Source organism: Corvus kubaryi, unplaced genomic scaffold, assembly GCF_017639235.1.
Source record: "Corvus kubaryi isolate FWS band 111438036 unplaced genomic scaffold, C.kubaryi_AGA036_p1.0 37357, whole genome shotgun sequence".
Lineage (NCBI taxonomy): Eukaryota > Metazoa > Chordata > Aves > Passeriformes > Corvidae > Corvus > Corvus kubaryi.
Window position 1 is genome coordinate 14,361,619 of NW_024581117.1, and position 16,994 is coordinate 14,378,612.

Sequence of the window (16,994 nt, forward strand, 5' to 3'; positions counted from 1 at the left end):
ATAAAAAACAGCACTTCATTCTTACATATATGTTTGCTTAGTTCACAAGGGTTTAGTGCAAACTAAAAGAATATATTTGTGTAATGAGGGGGACAGAACTTCTGGATCTAACTGAGACTGAGGGGGGTTTAAGCCACAATGCCAAAAAGGGGAGGTAGTAGCACTTGCCCTTTCAGCATCAGTGAGAGACCTTAGCAGCAACAGTTGCCTTGTTTGTATGTCAATAACCGAAATTCAGGAGGAGCTGAAGGATACACTTTCTTAGGACTACCGAAAAAGCCTCCTTCATTTGCAAAACGCAGAACTTTTACCCTAAACTCAAAAAACCCAGTGTCTGGTCCTGACTGCAACATTTTTACTTTATTGAGACATGAATTTCACCTGAAGCTCCAATGTCTCAGCTGTATGAGAATGGGAGAAACAGGAATGCACCAGGCCCTCTGTATCCACACAGTCACGTATAACCTACTGAAGTACCTTTTACAGAAAAAGTGCTTCACATTTTGGGTGGGTTTTCCACACCGCTATACATATAAGTGGGATATTGAGACTTCAGACAACACATCGTGGTATTCACCATTAAGCACAGAAGAAACTGCTGAAATTCTGGGAAAGAAGAACAAGAAACTCTAATTATGCTTTCCATAACTCATCTTACTCAAGTGAGCATGACAAGAGCAGTGCTTCAGTATTGCAAAGCTGACAAGCACAGAAGCAGCAGTGGAGACTTGAACAGTGGGTGGCTTTCAAAATTAGCTGCCAAGTGGATTCGACAGGTGTAAAGCCCAGCTGCTCCTCCCGCCATCACAAGAAAAACACGGAGCAGTAGCTGGGGGTGGAGGTCTTCTGGCACAGCTTTCCTTAATCTGCACGGCCACCATTGGGAGGGAGGACAAGTACCATGCTGACATCTTTCCCTCACTGTACAGACTGTATACTGTACACTGTATAGTATAGTTCAGAAGATAGGGTTTTTTAAATGTTTTTAACATACAGAGAAAAGTATTCTGTTTGTGTGTATGTCTGCATACATACGATCTATAAATACACACCCACCCATATATATAATGTATAGATGTATAAGTCATAATTTATATGAACAGCAACAAGTAAGATTGTGAGTGATAAGTCTGATGGGGATACACAATCAGTCATCTTCCAAAGCTCAAGCTCCGGAAGCTGAATTTCCACAATACTGTGCTGAAATAACCACCTGCATCCACCAGCCTATGTTCCGCTCGCTGTGGTATCTCCAAAGTAAAGCTGATCTTTCTAATTCACTGGAAAAGTGCAGATGATCTAGACAGCTACAAAGCAATTTGTTTTCTTCAGCACAAGTGAAAATTTTGTTCTCATAAATGCTGTTAAAAAAAAAAAAAGAAATTAAATACTTAAGACTTTCCAGTGAATTCCAGAGAATCTTGGCTCTTCTATGCGAAGAAGCTGTGCAGTAGGCCAACACTGAAGCTGAAGTGTGAACACAGTTCAGATACACTGACACAAACTCCAGTCTAGCTGACTGGGCTATCAACAGGAGTGTAACCGTATCCCAAACCAGTCTAGGTTTCAGCAACAGTTATAAATATCAATGTGCAAGCAGTCGCCCTGCACTCAGCTCCCTGCAGCTGTGGCTTCAACTGCTCTGCTTCAAGTGCTGAGCCTGACTCAAGCTCAGCATGAACCTCAAGATGCTTTATGTCTGTCTTTTACGGAAGGACATGTAAAGCATCACCAGCATTTCACTGCTATCTGACTTTGGAACAGGTGCAAGAGACAGCATCGCTCAGTTACAGCTGGAGGAGGCTGAACAGTATCTAGGGTTTTGTAACTGGCACAACCCTTGGAGAACAAGAAGTGCTTTACTAGCAGGAAAGAACCTGAGGTACAGACATCCAGGATGCTGTGACATACTAAAGCAGATTTCTCTAGATGAGCTGCCAATATGGCAACTCCCAGGCCAGTATGATCAACATGAGTTGCGCTTACTGTTAGAAGTCTAGAAAATACTCCACTTTGTTTGGAATTCTGTAACTTCTGTAAATGAAATTAACATTAAGAACTATTCTTAGCACAGCACTTAACTACAAAAAATATTTCATTTATTTCATATACGTAAGCACGCTTTTACAAAACTAAATCCTTTCAAACAAAAAAGCATCCCATTGCTTACAAGTGCAAGTTTAACAAGAAGAAAGTAAAAAGGAAGCCTGCCATTAGCCAATACCTCAAGAGAAAAAACTTTGGAACAACCAATGCAGTAGTGTAAAGTGCACAGAAAGCACCAGGGTCACAAAGAAAACAGCACTGCAGTGAGGCTTTCTACCCCATCACTCATTTTCAGAGTGGGAAGCCACAGGGTAACACCCATATTTCACAACAAAGCATCTGGGGAGGCAGATTCCAGTTTATTGCTCTTTATTTGGGGCATGTCCTGGGAAGGTAATGGCCTCTCCCCAGAAGGCTGCATGGAGAGCAGTGACTCCCAGTAAGCAGTAGTTTAAAAGAAGCAAGTGCCAAAGTACACAGGCGGGATGTGGTACTGCTTGAGACATTTATGTTCTGTGGGAATATTACAGTAACGAACTCTCCAACAAAGTAATCTTTGAACCATCTCCAAGTGCTGTTTCTGCATCTTACTGTCTTTCACAATGAAGCAAAAATCGGGTCGTTTATGCTCTGCTGAGTCAGTTACTTAAATTTTCTCTTCCCCAAGCTCTAAAGTTTTCCAAGAAGCTGACAGCTTCCAAGCATTTTCTCCTCTATTGCATATATCTCACCTTTACCCCATATTATCAAGGCATACAAGCACTAGAATTTTGATGCAGACAATGGAGAACCTGAAAAAAACCCACTGTTAGTTTCCCTGGAAGCTACAGCACTTCCTCCCCTCAAATTTGAAATATCCTCAATGTTTTTACTTATTTTTAAGACTCAGGAGACCGAGTCTTCTCTCTGCCATACTTTCCATATACACAGTAATCCTTTGTGAATTAATTTCTTTTTACTGCTGGAGTATTTTGAGTGTCCGCTGAGGATTTAATCACAGTATCTGGCAGTGTATACCTCTATTTTTCATTGTGCAGAGAGAGAACAGGCTGCAATGAAGTAACTGAATGTGCAGGGGGAACATCAGCAATATCTATAGAAGCTCCTGATTTTGACAGGGATCAATCTGAGCCATAGGATCAACATATAGAAGAGAAACTTACTCAGAAATGCTAAAATTAGATCATCAAGACAAAGAAGAAAACAGATCTTTGAGGGAGTGAAAAAGTGGTAGTGTATCACAGTATAAACAGGAATGAACAAGGAACCTGTTCTACTTTCCATTATTGTGCCAAAAATAAAGAATTTGATTTGTCTCAAGAACCTCTGGAAGCCCTGTAGAATCTTGTTGTTCAATCTGTACACTTTCTCCTTTAATCATGACACAAATGCCAATAAACTGGCACTTTTAAAGTATTTGCTTCATAATCCAGCACAATCAAGCCAGCTGAAGCAGAATACAGTCAAGCGAAGGGATTCTGCAATTGACAGCTGGGACAGAGGGGCAGGGAGGGAGGAGGGAAAAGGCTGCATAAGGTCAGAGGACAAATCTTCTCTTCCACGTGTCCATGAATGCTTCTCCTCTTATACTTTACCACCAAGTGCCCTAACACACAGTCAGCACGTGAACATATTGGGCTCATTCACACCTAACCGAAAGAAACACATCACTACTACCCAGAATAAACTTCATCTCCTTCTTCTGCAAGACAACCTCCTCATTAGCATGATGGTCAGGTGAAGGCCCACAGCCCCACATGTGCCACTGGCACTGGCCACTGTAAATCAGTTCCAGATTCTCACAATGGAAAAGGGTTTGTCATTGCCAATGAAGATCCACTCTTTGTCCCTGTTTTTGCTATAAGCCTGGCTAAAGCTCTATATTCTTGCAGAGCCCTGGACAGAGTCCCAGGAAAGACTGTTCTCAAGCCACTGGTTTAGCAATGACTTCACTTGTTCCAACAAAGAGAGACAGGCAAACAGACATGCTCTTTTTTTCACTTGGGTGGAGGGGAGGTTGAGTTGTTCTTCCAGCCTCCCTGCCTTAGGAGGGAGATATGCATATTCAGGATCTCCTCATGAAAATGTATTTTAGCTTTTATCTATATATTCCTCAGGAACACAAAATTGCAGGAGAACCAGTTCTTGCTGTATACCAGCCCCAAAACTGGGAGTGATAGAGTTACTGCAGACCTTTGTATGAGCTGAGATCAAAGGGCAAATCTGTTGGTTTGACAAGGCAAGTACTGTAAAGCTAATAAAGCAGTCTTCATATTCAGAGCAACAAACTACTATGGTTTCTTCTGATTTATTATATATGGATTCATACTGAATTCATAAACAGCACTGGTTTGTTTACAGGTATAAAAACACATACTTCACCAAAAAAGCCATACCCAGTAGAACACATGAAACACCCTGACTCATCATCATCCCAGGCACCCAGCTCTGCCCTGCCAGCTAAATGTACCATTCCCCACTCCTGTTTTTCATCACAGTACACTGAGTCAAACCATCTCCTCCTTTGACATCTACCCTGCACAAGAGCGCCAGTTTCTTCCACAAGGAAAAGGCCAAAATAAGATAATACTTTTCCTTTTCTGTTCTATAATAGCCTCTTCCTTTCTTGTTGCAGAAGTTTCTCATGTGTGTTCCCATTCAACACATTCACTTTTCTCTATATCCAATTCCAGTCCTTTTCTTTCCAACCTCTTGTGTTCTCCTAGATCCTTTACCTGAAAGTACAAACTTGCCATAACCTATCAATCTTAAACTAATTTAATCATAACTGCATTTTCCATTATTCTTCTTTCCTTATTTTCCTTCCAAGATGATGGAACATGCTTCTTAAAATGCCTGTCTGAAATGTCTTTCTTTCATTTCTATCTGTAGACCTTCAATAATAAATTTTCATTTCAGCATATCATTCAACTTTCCAAAACCCTCTTCCCAAACAAAATTATTAAGAAAAAGACGCTCAGCCCACACTTTCCTATGCCTAAAACACATACAGCTGATGCTGCGAAAAAAGTGAACTGCTGTCTGTGGTGCCCTCTGCTAGTAAGTCTATCACCCTAAAACTCTTCTCACACATTATTCTATTATTCTCTAAAATGTCCCTAGCTGCTTCAATCCTTTGTTATCTCTTTTTCTCCCTCTACACTTTATTTCTAGATATTTTAATGTGCAATTAGAGAGGCAGTAATTAAATTCAAACTGACAGCTCATAGAAGCATTCTGTTCAGTCCACATTAAAACCTTGGCTCCAATTTGTCACCCTGCCCACACATGTACTTCCATCTCCCCTCTTGGCTGCTGAGGGGATAGCACCATATTCCTAAAACTTCAGACTGAATTATATCATATGCATGATTTTATCACTGATCCCCAACATCATAGTACCCAAGCTATTTCTACATAGGTAAATAAATTTATGCTCCCTAAAACACAACTATTCTTTATCTACCTACAGGTCAAAAAAATTTATTCACCATGTCAGTTGCTTTAAAGTTATTTCTGAGAAATTCAACACCCAATTCTGCCTCATTTTTGAAGTATTGGTTATTCCCCTAACCCATCACTTTTAGCCTATCACTCCAGTCTTTTTGTATCTTTGTGCCATGCACCCCCCTTGTTTACCAATCTAAACCGATGCCTTCAATTTCAACACCTTATCTTGGCTACTTTTTTTAATCCCTTAATGTGGGAAGGCACACTACTTACTTCCACTACCTACAGTTTTTTTTTTCCAGAATCCATACTTCCATTTTTTCCTATGCTAACCCTTTGGCCAATAAGTTTTCTCCTGCATTGATACCTATAAAGCATCTCTATTACTTAAGCTAAACAACAAGCACTGTTCACCAAACATCCTCTTCCCCAATATCCAGGCTACACATACACTGACATTGCTTATCACTGTTGCCATCTCTTTAGGCTTCTTGACAGGCTTTTCTTCTATGATTGCAAACACCTCACATGCAGGGTAATTTCCAATTATACCAACTAGGCAGCCAAGTTCTCCAGTGCTCCCAGGAAATCATCTCACAAGAAGAAAAAGCATTTGATTACAGTGGGGCACTAATTTGATTACCTAAGGCACTGCAGTTCCTCCCTCCCCAGCCTTGCACAGAGGCAGAAGTACCCAGTCAAAGTCATCACAATGAAGCTTGTTCCTGGCAATAGGGCTCCAGGTTCATTTACAGCCAACTCTTCACCGGAGGTAGGAACTCCACTTAAAAAAGTAAAATCTCATCATGAGAGAAACTGAATTCAGTCGATAGTCTACCCTCTCCTGTTACTGAGTTTTTAAACAAGGAGAAAGAGACAGTGTTTCCCATTTCCTCCCTTTCTCAGCCTGACTATAGAGCCGAAAATCTTAAAGCAGAGTTACACAAGGTCAATGGATGCTGTGCTTTCAGGAAGAGCTACACCTCAGGCACTCAGGCATTTTAAAATGGGAACATTTGTGAACAACTTTCATTCTAGAAATTTCATCTACAAAGTGGAGATTACATCATATCACACAACTGAGTGGTGAAAGCAATCAGTAATTATGAAGTACTCAGACACTAGACTGATAACTACCCACAGAAAGCCCCACAGCAATTGCAGACCTTGTCTTCTGATCAGGCTTGAATACCAGACAGTAAATACAGAGTACGTTAATCAAAGAAGAACAGAAGGTGATAAGAACCATCTAAATAAACAAGCACTTTTCATTCACTCCACTGAAGGCAAAGGTCCCAGAGAAATACTACATAACATTTTCTAAAATATTGCCTTGCTGCATTTAGCATCCAAAATAAAGCTGTACCAAAAACTTTTATTTTGCTATGATTTTTTTCAATACAGTTCACATGCATGGGAATGCTTGAGGCTTTTCCTTTAAAGGATACAGCAGGACTCAACTTTTTCAAAATGTGCATATTACTACATCCACACTTAGGATTTCACCTAAAAATGCAAATATTCCTACTGTTGTTTGGCAAATCACTTTTTCTACCACCTTTTCATGTTTTCTTATTTTTAGTAAGTCTTGGTTTAGAAAATAAACAAAAAAAACCTCTCCACAACCAAAACACACCACACAAACCTTCACAGAGCTCATCCACTCCAATCCACCACAGTTCTGATAGTCTGACAACAAAAACCAAAGGTTCCATGTCAGTTCGAGCTGTTCACTGTTCCCCACGCCATGGTGTGCTCAGAGTTGCTATTGATACAGAGCAAAACCTTGGGAGGTCTCTGTGGAAGGAATCTGCTCTAACTATAGCTAATATCCTGTATCTGCACTTTCCCTCAAGTATGGTTTTTCTGGAATGGATGACTAGAGGGTTTGACTCAGAAAACAATTGCTAGAACATCTGTAGGGAGGCCAAGTACAAATGCTGAGAACTTGTCATCTTTAACATCTGGAAACTGTGACCTGACAAGCTATTTGAGCCTCACTTCAGACTATACAATTTCAATTTTTTAACTGTAAAAGCAGGAGGCAGATCTTTTGCAAATCTTCCTTCTCATGCCTATCAGCTGCCTCAAGAATGTAAATATTAAAAAAAAAAAAAATAAAGGAATTGATAAGACAGAGATGTAAGAAAAAAAGTTTTTGCCTTTTGCTGGACCAGCACAAGTTTGACAAAAGTGTCTGCTAGGAGAAAGGTTCAACTATAACACTTTCACACATTAGCAAATACATACTTTCAACTTGTGGACAGGATCAGCAGCCAGACTAGAATACTTTATAGAAATATACCCCTTCTAAACCCAAGAAGGATCTCAATCCTAGAGGGTGAGATTACAAGCATGTAAAATAGCAGAGTACTTAGATACTAAACTAAGTTTTTAACAGATTTTAAAATACCCACCTCAATCAAGGAGAGATGGGTGGCTTCAAAGAGCAAATGACATGACTCCCTAAAACTAAAAATTCTTGCTCAAGGATATACTAACTTGCCTGTACAAGCAAATATATGACTCAGCCTGTACATCCAGAAAGTTAGCTTGCTTTACTTGAGTACATTAGCACAAACATACAAGTTAAGTCAAGTAGGAATATTTACTGAAGAGGAATAAGTCGACCCAAAATCATCTATGGCTTTTTTGACCAGACTGTTTCATGACCTTCAGAGTGAGTGTTCCCACCCCAGCTTCGAAAAAATTATCATGCAACAGCATTCCAAGAAATCAGTCAGGTGCTCCGAGACAAGAATATGAAGAGTATATTGAAAGGAAACAGATTTCTCCGGCAAAAGCCAGAGAAAAAATACCATCATCTAAATTCATTATGACTATAAATATCTAAAAACCCAAGACTAAAGTTACAGATATTAAGCTTATTATCAAATATGTCTAAGACTTCCCTTCACCGTTTTGACAAATTTGTTGGAGCCCCCTTTCACCCACCAGTCTGTGAGGAATCTTCCCCAACTGTATGCAAAGCAAAAGCATCCAATATAGTATGTTCCCAAAATCTCACATCTCTTTGGCTCTTCTGAAGACTTTGATAGCACTCCTAGTTTCTTTGGAGAAAAAGGGAATACGTGTTTATTGCTTATTAGATTATCTCATCAGATATATCTAAAGGCATGTCACAAACGAACTAGCAGTTATCTCAACAACTTTAAATGCTTGGGCAGCAATCCAGAAAGAATGAGAGTCACAAGTATCACCTCATAAACCAGGCAAACAATTACCACTTACTTTATTAATCTTTTCTCATCTTTCTGAGCTCTGACCTGAATTTCAGATACCTTCTTTGTGGGAGCTGAGGGTATCACAAGTCTGAGGGTTTATTTTTCACCTTAATTTAAATTCTCCCCAGAGCAGTAAAATGTGTTACTGGTAAGTTTATATTTGTAAGATGCTTTCACTATGGAAAGTGACATTAATCCTATTATGTCACTCAGAGACAACTTTTGCAGTGCTTTAGGTTGACTCAAAAAGGAAGATGAGCGATTATTATCACATCACTCCACCCCTCCAACACAACCATGCTTTACTAGTATTTTCTTATCCTTTTCTTACCCTTCTCCCCCTCCACGTTCACCATTTCCCACCACACTTGAGTAACCTAGACAGTTTCCCAAGGACAAAATTAAAGAGAATAAACTACTTCAGTAAATAAAATTGTTCAAGTATCTTACCAATGCAGGCCATTGAATTTGTTTGATCTTTGATCCCTGAGTCTGGCTTGGGTCCTTTCTTTTCGCCCAGACCAGCTGGTACTCCACCAAGAAGGCTGCAAAATCTTCATAAACTTTAACCCATTCTCGCTTTTCCCATTCAAGGTCGTCAAATTCCACATATACCTGAGGAAATTTAAGAAAGGAAAGGAAACACATTATTGCATATACACAGCATGTGTTCATCTACACACACTTCTGGACACATAAACCTAAAAATTTAATGCAAGGCTTTTTTTATTACCCATTTTAATGCTATGGTTTTGAAATTATATTATCTGTTCCTGCACCATAGAAGACAGTTTTCTTGGCAGTGCATTTGTGCTGAAGAGAGTTACACTTGCTAAAACACTAACATTGGGTGTCTTACCTCATGAACAAAAAGCATTACACAAGGTATTTAATAGTAGCATTCAAGTAATACATACAGCTATCTACATAATCAGTAAGTTTTAAGAATACTTCTCATTTTCGGTTCCATTATGTGTCATGTAATACCAACCAACCAACCACTCAATGAAATGGTTTTAAGGGAAAAAGAAGTCAATTGGAACAGCACCAGAAGGACATCTTGAGCCTGCAGACCTTGCTACTACAAGCAAGTCTGACACACGGAACCTCACAGAAGCAGCTCCGTTTTGTGCTGCTTCTGTCCTCCTGCAATCCAGCTCAAAAAACCAAACCAAACAAAAAGCAATACCACCATGTTTTGTTTCCAGCTAGATTAATGTGGAGCCAGTTTGTAGCTATTTGATCTTGTGCTATCCCTGTCCCTCCCCAACACAGAACAGCTATACCTTCTCCACTCAGCTACATTCACTAAACTACTAAGTTAAATACACCAAACCTTTTGTTTCTTCTTGTGCAGGGCAGAGGGATCTCAAAGCTATCCAAAAGTTATCTACATTACCAAACACAATTCTGCTAAACCCATTCCATTTCAAAATTACAGAATTTATTTTAAATATTAAAAAAAAAAAAATCAATGTTATAAGTTGTTCTCTTTTCCAAATTAAGAGAAATTTCATACGGAAAATCAGCCAGCAATATACAAAAAATCACTGCTTGTTACACTAAGTGGAGAAGGAGGGAAGATGCTTTCCTACTCTTCTGAACTTCAGCCCTCAGTCACACCCAAGGCAATTTCTGAAACTCAAGTTTCTTCCTCTATCTGCTTCTGAGAACTTAAAATCACTGTCACAGAAATATTCTTCTCTTTTAACTCTGGTTAATTTTAGGCCTACAACATACTTCCTTGTCTAGACTTTCTGTCTCACACTTTCCAAACGTGTACTACCCAGTGCTCCTTCTCAGCTTGTCCTTCTCCCTTCTGAGTACACAACTTAAATTTCCACCAAGCCACTTCTCACTCCTGTATCAAGTTCATCATCCCATTTTCCTCCACAGACACTTTTAACCCGTATTACTCCCACTCCATTCCCACACACTTTCCTCTTCCCTCTCTAAAGCATCAGATCAAGAAGACCCTCTCACCTCCACTGTTCATTACTGCAGCTATCGCCTCTTAGTCTAACAAAGCAAGTAGAAAACAGTAACGAAAACTGTTTTCACTAAAAAACCCCACATTTTAATAACTTAATTTCTAGAGACTAATTCTAAAATATGTAATAAAGTTGCAGAATATTCATGTCTTAATCAAAACAGTTAACAGTAACAGCTAACAGTAAACAGAGTAAAACTAAAAACACTGGCAGGAAAGTACATTGTATCTCAAATCATCTTAGCAGCATTCATTATCTTTTATTTGCAGCTACTTTGAACCCTTCTGGAGAAACATTTATTTCTAAATTTTGTTGTTTGTTCAATTGTAAAGACAACCTTCAGTGACAGTACAGTTAAAAATCATTCTCTAAATTCACCTTCCTCCTGGCCTCTCCTCCTGCAAATTCTACTCAATTGTTTTGGACTGGTCAAATAATTTTGTTTTAGTATCTGGAAAGACACTTCACTTGGGTAGTCTGTAGCAAGGTGTTAAGAGTTTAAGCACCAGACCTCACACAGCAGCAGATTTTAAAAAAATAGGAGGCAAGGGGAATCAAGTGAATAAATATTTTTGAAAAGCACAGATAAGTCTAAAGCGGAGTTAGCAGTTTAGAAACAGCCACACTAAAACATACTGTATCTTCTGGACACTGGCCAAAACTTGAGGATAGCTGTGATATAATCTAATGTTTGTGTGCAAGTTTTGCACCCCAAATAAACCAAAATCCGGTGCAGCGACAGTGGGAGTTATTGCTGAGCTATCTGCAGAGTCTCCTGGCACCGTATAATTAGATCTTCAAAGGAGCAGTTCCAAGAAAAGTGGAGAATGGAGCGTGGCACAGAGCCAGCCTGCCATTGCCCAGGGCACCATATTCCGCCTCTAGTACGATACACACACAACCTTACTTGGGAATTACTTCTGCCAGCTTCCACCACTTTCAGCTTTCCATGCCAAGACTATTAACTATCTGCTGGCTTCTTAAAGCTCATTTTTGAAAAGCAGAAGCAAGAGAGACAAAAGGCAGAGCCCAGTCATCGCCCATTCTCTGTTTGGCTGGGAAATTCATTTTTCTAATGCAACAGTAAAGCCTCTGAAGAATAGAGGCTTCCCCTTTCTCTGAACGCTGACTTACCACACAGAGACGAGCACTATCTCAAGCAGCACAATTTATGAAAGGGAGTAAAGAGGGGAAAGGATGAGGAAAGGAAGCAATCCAGCAACCTACGCCAACAAAATAAAATGTAGAGCCAAAGTCAGACCCTCTAAGGAGTGCAAAGGCTAAAAATATTTAATCTTTTCTGCTCCACTGACAGAACTCTACACAGCAAGAAACTCTACAACATTTGCCTCCTTAAGAACGAATGTTGATTTTGAGATTTTTCAGCCAAATTGTGCTTCCTTGCCTTGTCAGCTATTTGTGAAGAGATATTATATGTTTGTGTTCCCAGAGTAGCTGAAGTCTTCTCACCACGTATGCATTCTCTTGCATAAAAATGAGAAATTCCCACTGGGATGATATTATATTTATAATTGGCATTAATGTGCTAATTGTGTAACTCACAGCTATTTTCCAACAGGAAGCAGCATAAGCTTTTAGCATGCTTTTCCAAGTAAAGCAAGACAACAAATTTATTTCCAATGGAGTCAGCCAAGCAATTGCAACAAAATATTGCTATTTCAAAGCCCAAACACAACAATCATGGTGAAATTCTCTACATGCAGCGCTGTGATCCGGAGTTTTCCAGTCATTTCTGCTCCAAATAAATACGCCTGACCAAACAAATTCTGAAACCCTTTAGAACTGTCATGAAAGCAATGTTGACTTCCGACAAATTTGACTTAAAATATTAAAAAGCATAGTCCATGCATCGTCCACTTCCTTAAAACAACCTGAGTGCACTGCTATACAAGTTCTGTTTGCTTTCCTAAGGGAAGAGAGTACAAGTTACCCCTTTATCACCTTCTAATTGTTAGCAAAATGTTTATTTCTAGGAATAAAAAAATCCAAGCAACCTTTCTGAAGACATTTTCAACAGGGCCAAGAAAACACTTCTTCTGTACAATATTAAATAGTCTTCCATCAACACCAGTTTGGCTACTGACTTTAAGGTGAGCCTCAGAGCGCATCCCACTGGGGTTCACTCATAACACTTTTATATTAAAACAGATAGAATATTATGCCATGTTCTATTGTTACATATATATACTTCATAAGCAAATTACAAGTGTTGACAACTCCAGACTCAGATGCTAAAAATTACCTGTGCAATTCAAAATTCTTAGTTATGCAACTTAAGATAGACCTAAACCTCTTAGCATGCAACCAAGATTCAAAAACTAGCTGTCAATTTTCCAACCTTGTGATGTATGGTCAAGGGAATACACAAATGTAAACCTTGTATGTAATCTAACGGAAATTTATGTAAAAATACACAAGTGTAGAAAAACATGTTTCAATGGCAATAAATAGAGTATTTTACAAGGGGGGGGGGGGGTGTTTTGCTTTTAAAATCCATGGTACCATCATCAAAGAAAACCAAAAATTTCCTGTTTGACACCTCCAAGTTATACACAGTAACTAAAAGAATCAAAAACTACAAGATGTCTTGGCAAAATTCAAAATACAAGTCCAAATTAGTTCTTCCCTTTCCATATTCCCCAACATTAACTGCAACTTGCAAATTTTAATTCTGAGGAACAAGCATTCTATGGGATATTTAAGAATGGCTTATTCGTGGCCTAGTAACAAGGGTTCTGGGAGTTTCTTGGTTTTGAAAGAAAATCCAGGCAGCCAAGGGAGCAGCCAGTGCCTCCTGCTGCTGCCCACAGAGGTGGATGGAACAGGTGAGACCAGGGATCCCACACCGAACCACCACCAGCAGTGGAGGTTGAAACTGGCAGGAATGTTTCTGGAGTTCTGAAGCCTGGACAACTCTGACACCTTGCTCAGCACCAGTGTGCTTCCTCAGCATAGTACACAGTTGGAAATTAAAACAAAGTACATTAGACTCTGGAAAACTCCATCTCCTGATTGAGATGGATGCGATTGCCAAACATCTAGCTGGTATAGACTAAGGCTAGTTGTAAGTACATAGGGGATGGAGCCAATAAGGGTGCTTTTATAAAACTTAATCTTCCATCCTGTTCCCAATATCCTTGACTTCTCAGGTTTTTACAGATTGTTTCTCTGATGGAGATGGCATCACCCAGCAGTCAAGTCTTTCTAAATATATCTTAAACTAATCAAATGCAATCAAAGTACAAGTTACTAAAAAGCAAAACAGCTTAACACAGGAAAATTATTACTGTGTTATGCAAGTGCTACCCATTTCCACATGGAAAAGTGGTGAAACAGCAACCAAATACAGCAGTAGGGATTTTTCTTTAATAGAGGGCTTACAAAGTTGCTTTTTGCTACCAAAATTTCACATTCACATTTCACAGTCACTCTACAATAAAAAAAGCTAAAAAAAAAAGCATTTTAAAATACATTGGTGTTCCCCATATAGCCTAAAAGCAACTTAAACAGCTGAACTAATGGCAATAGATTGGTCATAAACTATCAAATATTTTAGTATTAAAAGAGGGAGTTAAATGCCTCCATGTATTCTTGAAAATAGCCAGCATTTTTACTGCAGATCAGACATGTTCATTCACTTATATTTGCAGTCAAGGAAGTACCTAGTTTTGACAAAAAGTAGTAAATGTACTGTGTATTTTTTAGCCAGGGTGAGTAGATACCCACAATACCACAGAAAGTCTCTAGAAGACCTGAAAATGTTCTTGACAAAACTGGTATTCCACAATTCAAGGAACATAATAGTTTGTACAATGCAAGAGCCCTGCCTCTAACTCGGAAGCACTAGAAAAAAAAGCTGTAGAATCAGATGAATTCTCTTCTACAGACATGAACACTGAAAGATCCTTTAAAGATAGGACAAATTCATCATGTGAGTTATTTTATGCTAGTTCAGCTTTTAAAACATGAAATTGTTTGAACAAATATTCAATTCTGCACATCTGTTTTGATTATTTGTGGAGTTTGCAAGAAGTAACAAATTTAATGGCAGAAGATTTTATTTTCTATTAAATGAGAAGAGAAAGTCCTGCCACTTTCAGATGAGCTGTGGAAATCAAAGGGACAATTCCTCAAAGATGAAATCCTGTTTGACATACCCTACTACCATGAAACATCATACTGATAGTTCTGAAGACTTAAATTCTCTTTTAATTCAAAAGAAAATGGAATAGGTGTAGTATCCCAGCAGCAATCCTTAGTCATAAGCTGGAAAGTTGAAGCGTACAAAAAGAGAGGTTGATTCATTATCTGCAGAGTATTAAATCTCTGTTGCTTCAGGATTCACAACTGCTTGGAAACCTCCTTTTTTTTGTGGCACAAAATGTTTCTAGGTCTGTCCAGCAGGAAAGCACCAACACTTACTTCCTCCCACTGAGCGACCCCACATAACAGCATCCAGCTACAGCTCCCCTGAATTGCAAGGAGACAATCCCTCCAAGAACACTATTCTCATTACTGAGGGAAGAATAAAATCTGCAGCCTCAGGATCATCTGCTAAAAATGTATAAAACTATCTAGAGAAGCCTGTGTCATTGCTTGAGTCACACAGTGACAGACACACTCAAGCTGAGGCCACACTTTTACTGCCAACATTGCTCAATACATTTCAGAGATGGCAGAATAAGGAAGACAACCCTGCTCTCTCAACAGGCCTCTGAATAAACCAGAGATACACACTCACTGCAAAGACATGTCAAATACATGCCACGTGCAGGAGGGAAGAGGGACAGATGTAGCAAATACATGCTCCAATAAACATGGATTTTCCAGGTAGATTCCTTATATTAAGCTTTAAAACATAAAAATCCTACAAATACAGAGGCCTTGAAACAAAAACAACTATTTATTTCCAGCAAACAGTAGTCTCAAGATACATTACAGGGTAAGAAACTATCAACATGAACAGTTTATGATTAATTTTCAAACCCTAATTCTGCATTCCCCAAAATGCATGCTTGAACACTGTCAATAAAGTAGCTCCTGCAGAAGAAAAATGCAGCAAAAAAATGATTGCAAAACTGAAGAAAAATACCAGTATTATTGCAACAGCCTGCTGCAGTCTGTAGCTTGGATTGCTAAGCAACCAGCACATCACGTAGAGCACGAAGTAGAGATTGCAGAGATGATGACAGAATAAAAAAGCATCCTACTTGCATGCCCCAATACCATCCTTGAAATAAAGAAAACCATCTAATACAAGTATGTGACTTTCATCCCTCAATTTAAAATGCGTATTCTGAACAGAAAGCTGAAGGAAGGAAATATGATCTACACTCAAATGAAAGGAAAATAAATCCCATACTTCTTGTATGTGAGTTTTAAATTAATTTCTCAAAAAAATACTTCTCTCTGATAAAAAAATAATCTACGGGAGTGTATATTTTACTTTACAAGCTATTTAAATCACTGTAAGTGTTTAAATTATTTGGCATACCAATTTTGCAAATCTTTTTCCAAATTAGATCTTAACAGCAAAGTGAGGTAACATGCAAACCGGAAATTAAATCTTATGACTCCACTGGACTTTCAAAAACCAAAGTCAAGTAGCCCCATTTGATACACGCTTTAGATTCCAGAAATTTACTGAATTACTGATCCCAAGTGAGAAATAGAAGTGACTTACTGTTTTAAGAAAGCATAGCCTATTAAATAATAACTAGGTAAAATATGCACATCACATAAAAACCTCCCGGCCCTTCAGGCTTGAAAAAATATTCCAAATTCTCTTCACCATTACACAACATAGGAAACTTTTACTATACCTAAATTTCTAAATGATCATGTCTAAAAACAATAGTTAAGAAGCACATACTATAGAAAGCCTACATATTCAATTTAAAAATAGATGGATTTTTGTTTTCAAATCAGACATCATTTTAAAGAAGGTGAAATAAAGCCAGTTAAAAAACTCTAGTGATTTAGATGACTTGTTAAAAGCAATTCATCTTATATACACATTTGTAATATCATGATAAAAAGACCAACACCTGTCATTTAATAAGGAACTACTATTGCTAAGTTTCAATTTGAAAAAGATTATGCTGATTTAAAACTGTACATATCTGTCGTTTGAAGATGTGACTAAAACCAACAAAAAATAACTATCAGACTATTTTAAATACTAAATATTAATTTATTTCAGTCAATTTTGACAATGTAATGGCTTATTAATGAAGAAAAA

At 38.5% G+C, this 16,994-nt stretch overlaps 1 protein-coding gene across 3 annotated transcripts in view; it reads right to left on the minus strand.

Annotated features, from left to right (window-relative positions):
* JMJD1C (jumonji domain containing 1C) overlaps positions 1-16,994 on the minus strand; it is a 159,038-nt gene that overhangs the window by 98,229 nt on the left and 43,815 nt on the right. For all 3 annotated transcript variants that reach the window (XM_042033381.1, XM_042033379.1, XM_042033383.1), the window contains exon 2: positions 9,192-9,356. In XM_042033381.1, coding sequence (XP_041889315.1) covers positions 9,192-9,356 — 165 coding nt within the window. The remainder of the gene's footprint in view (positions 1-9,191; positions 9,357-16,994) is intronic.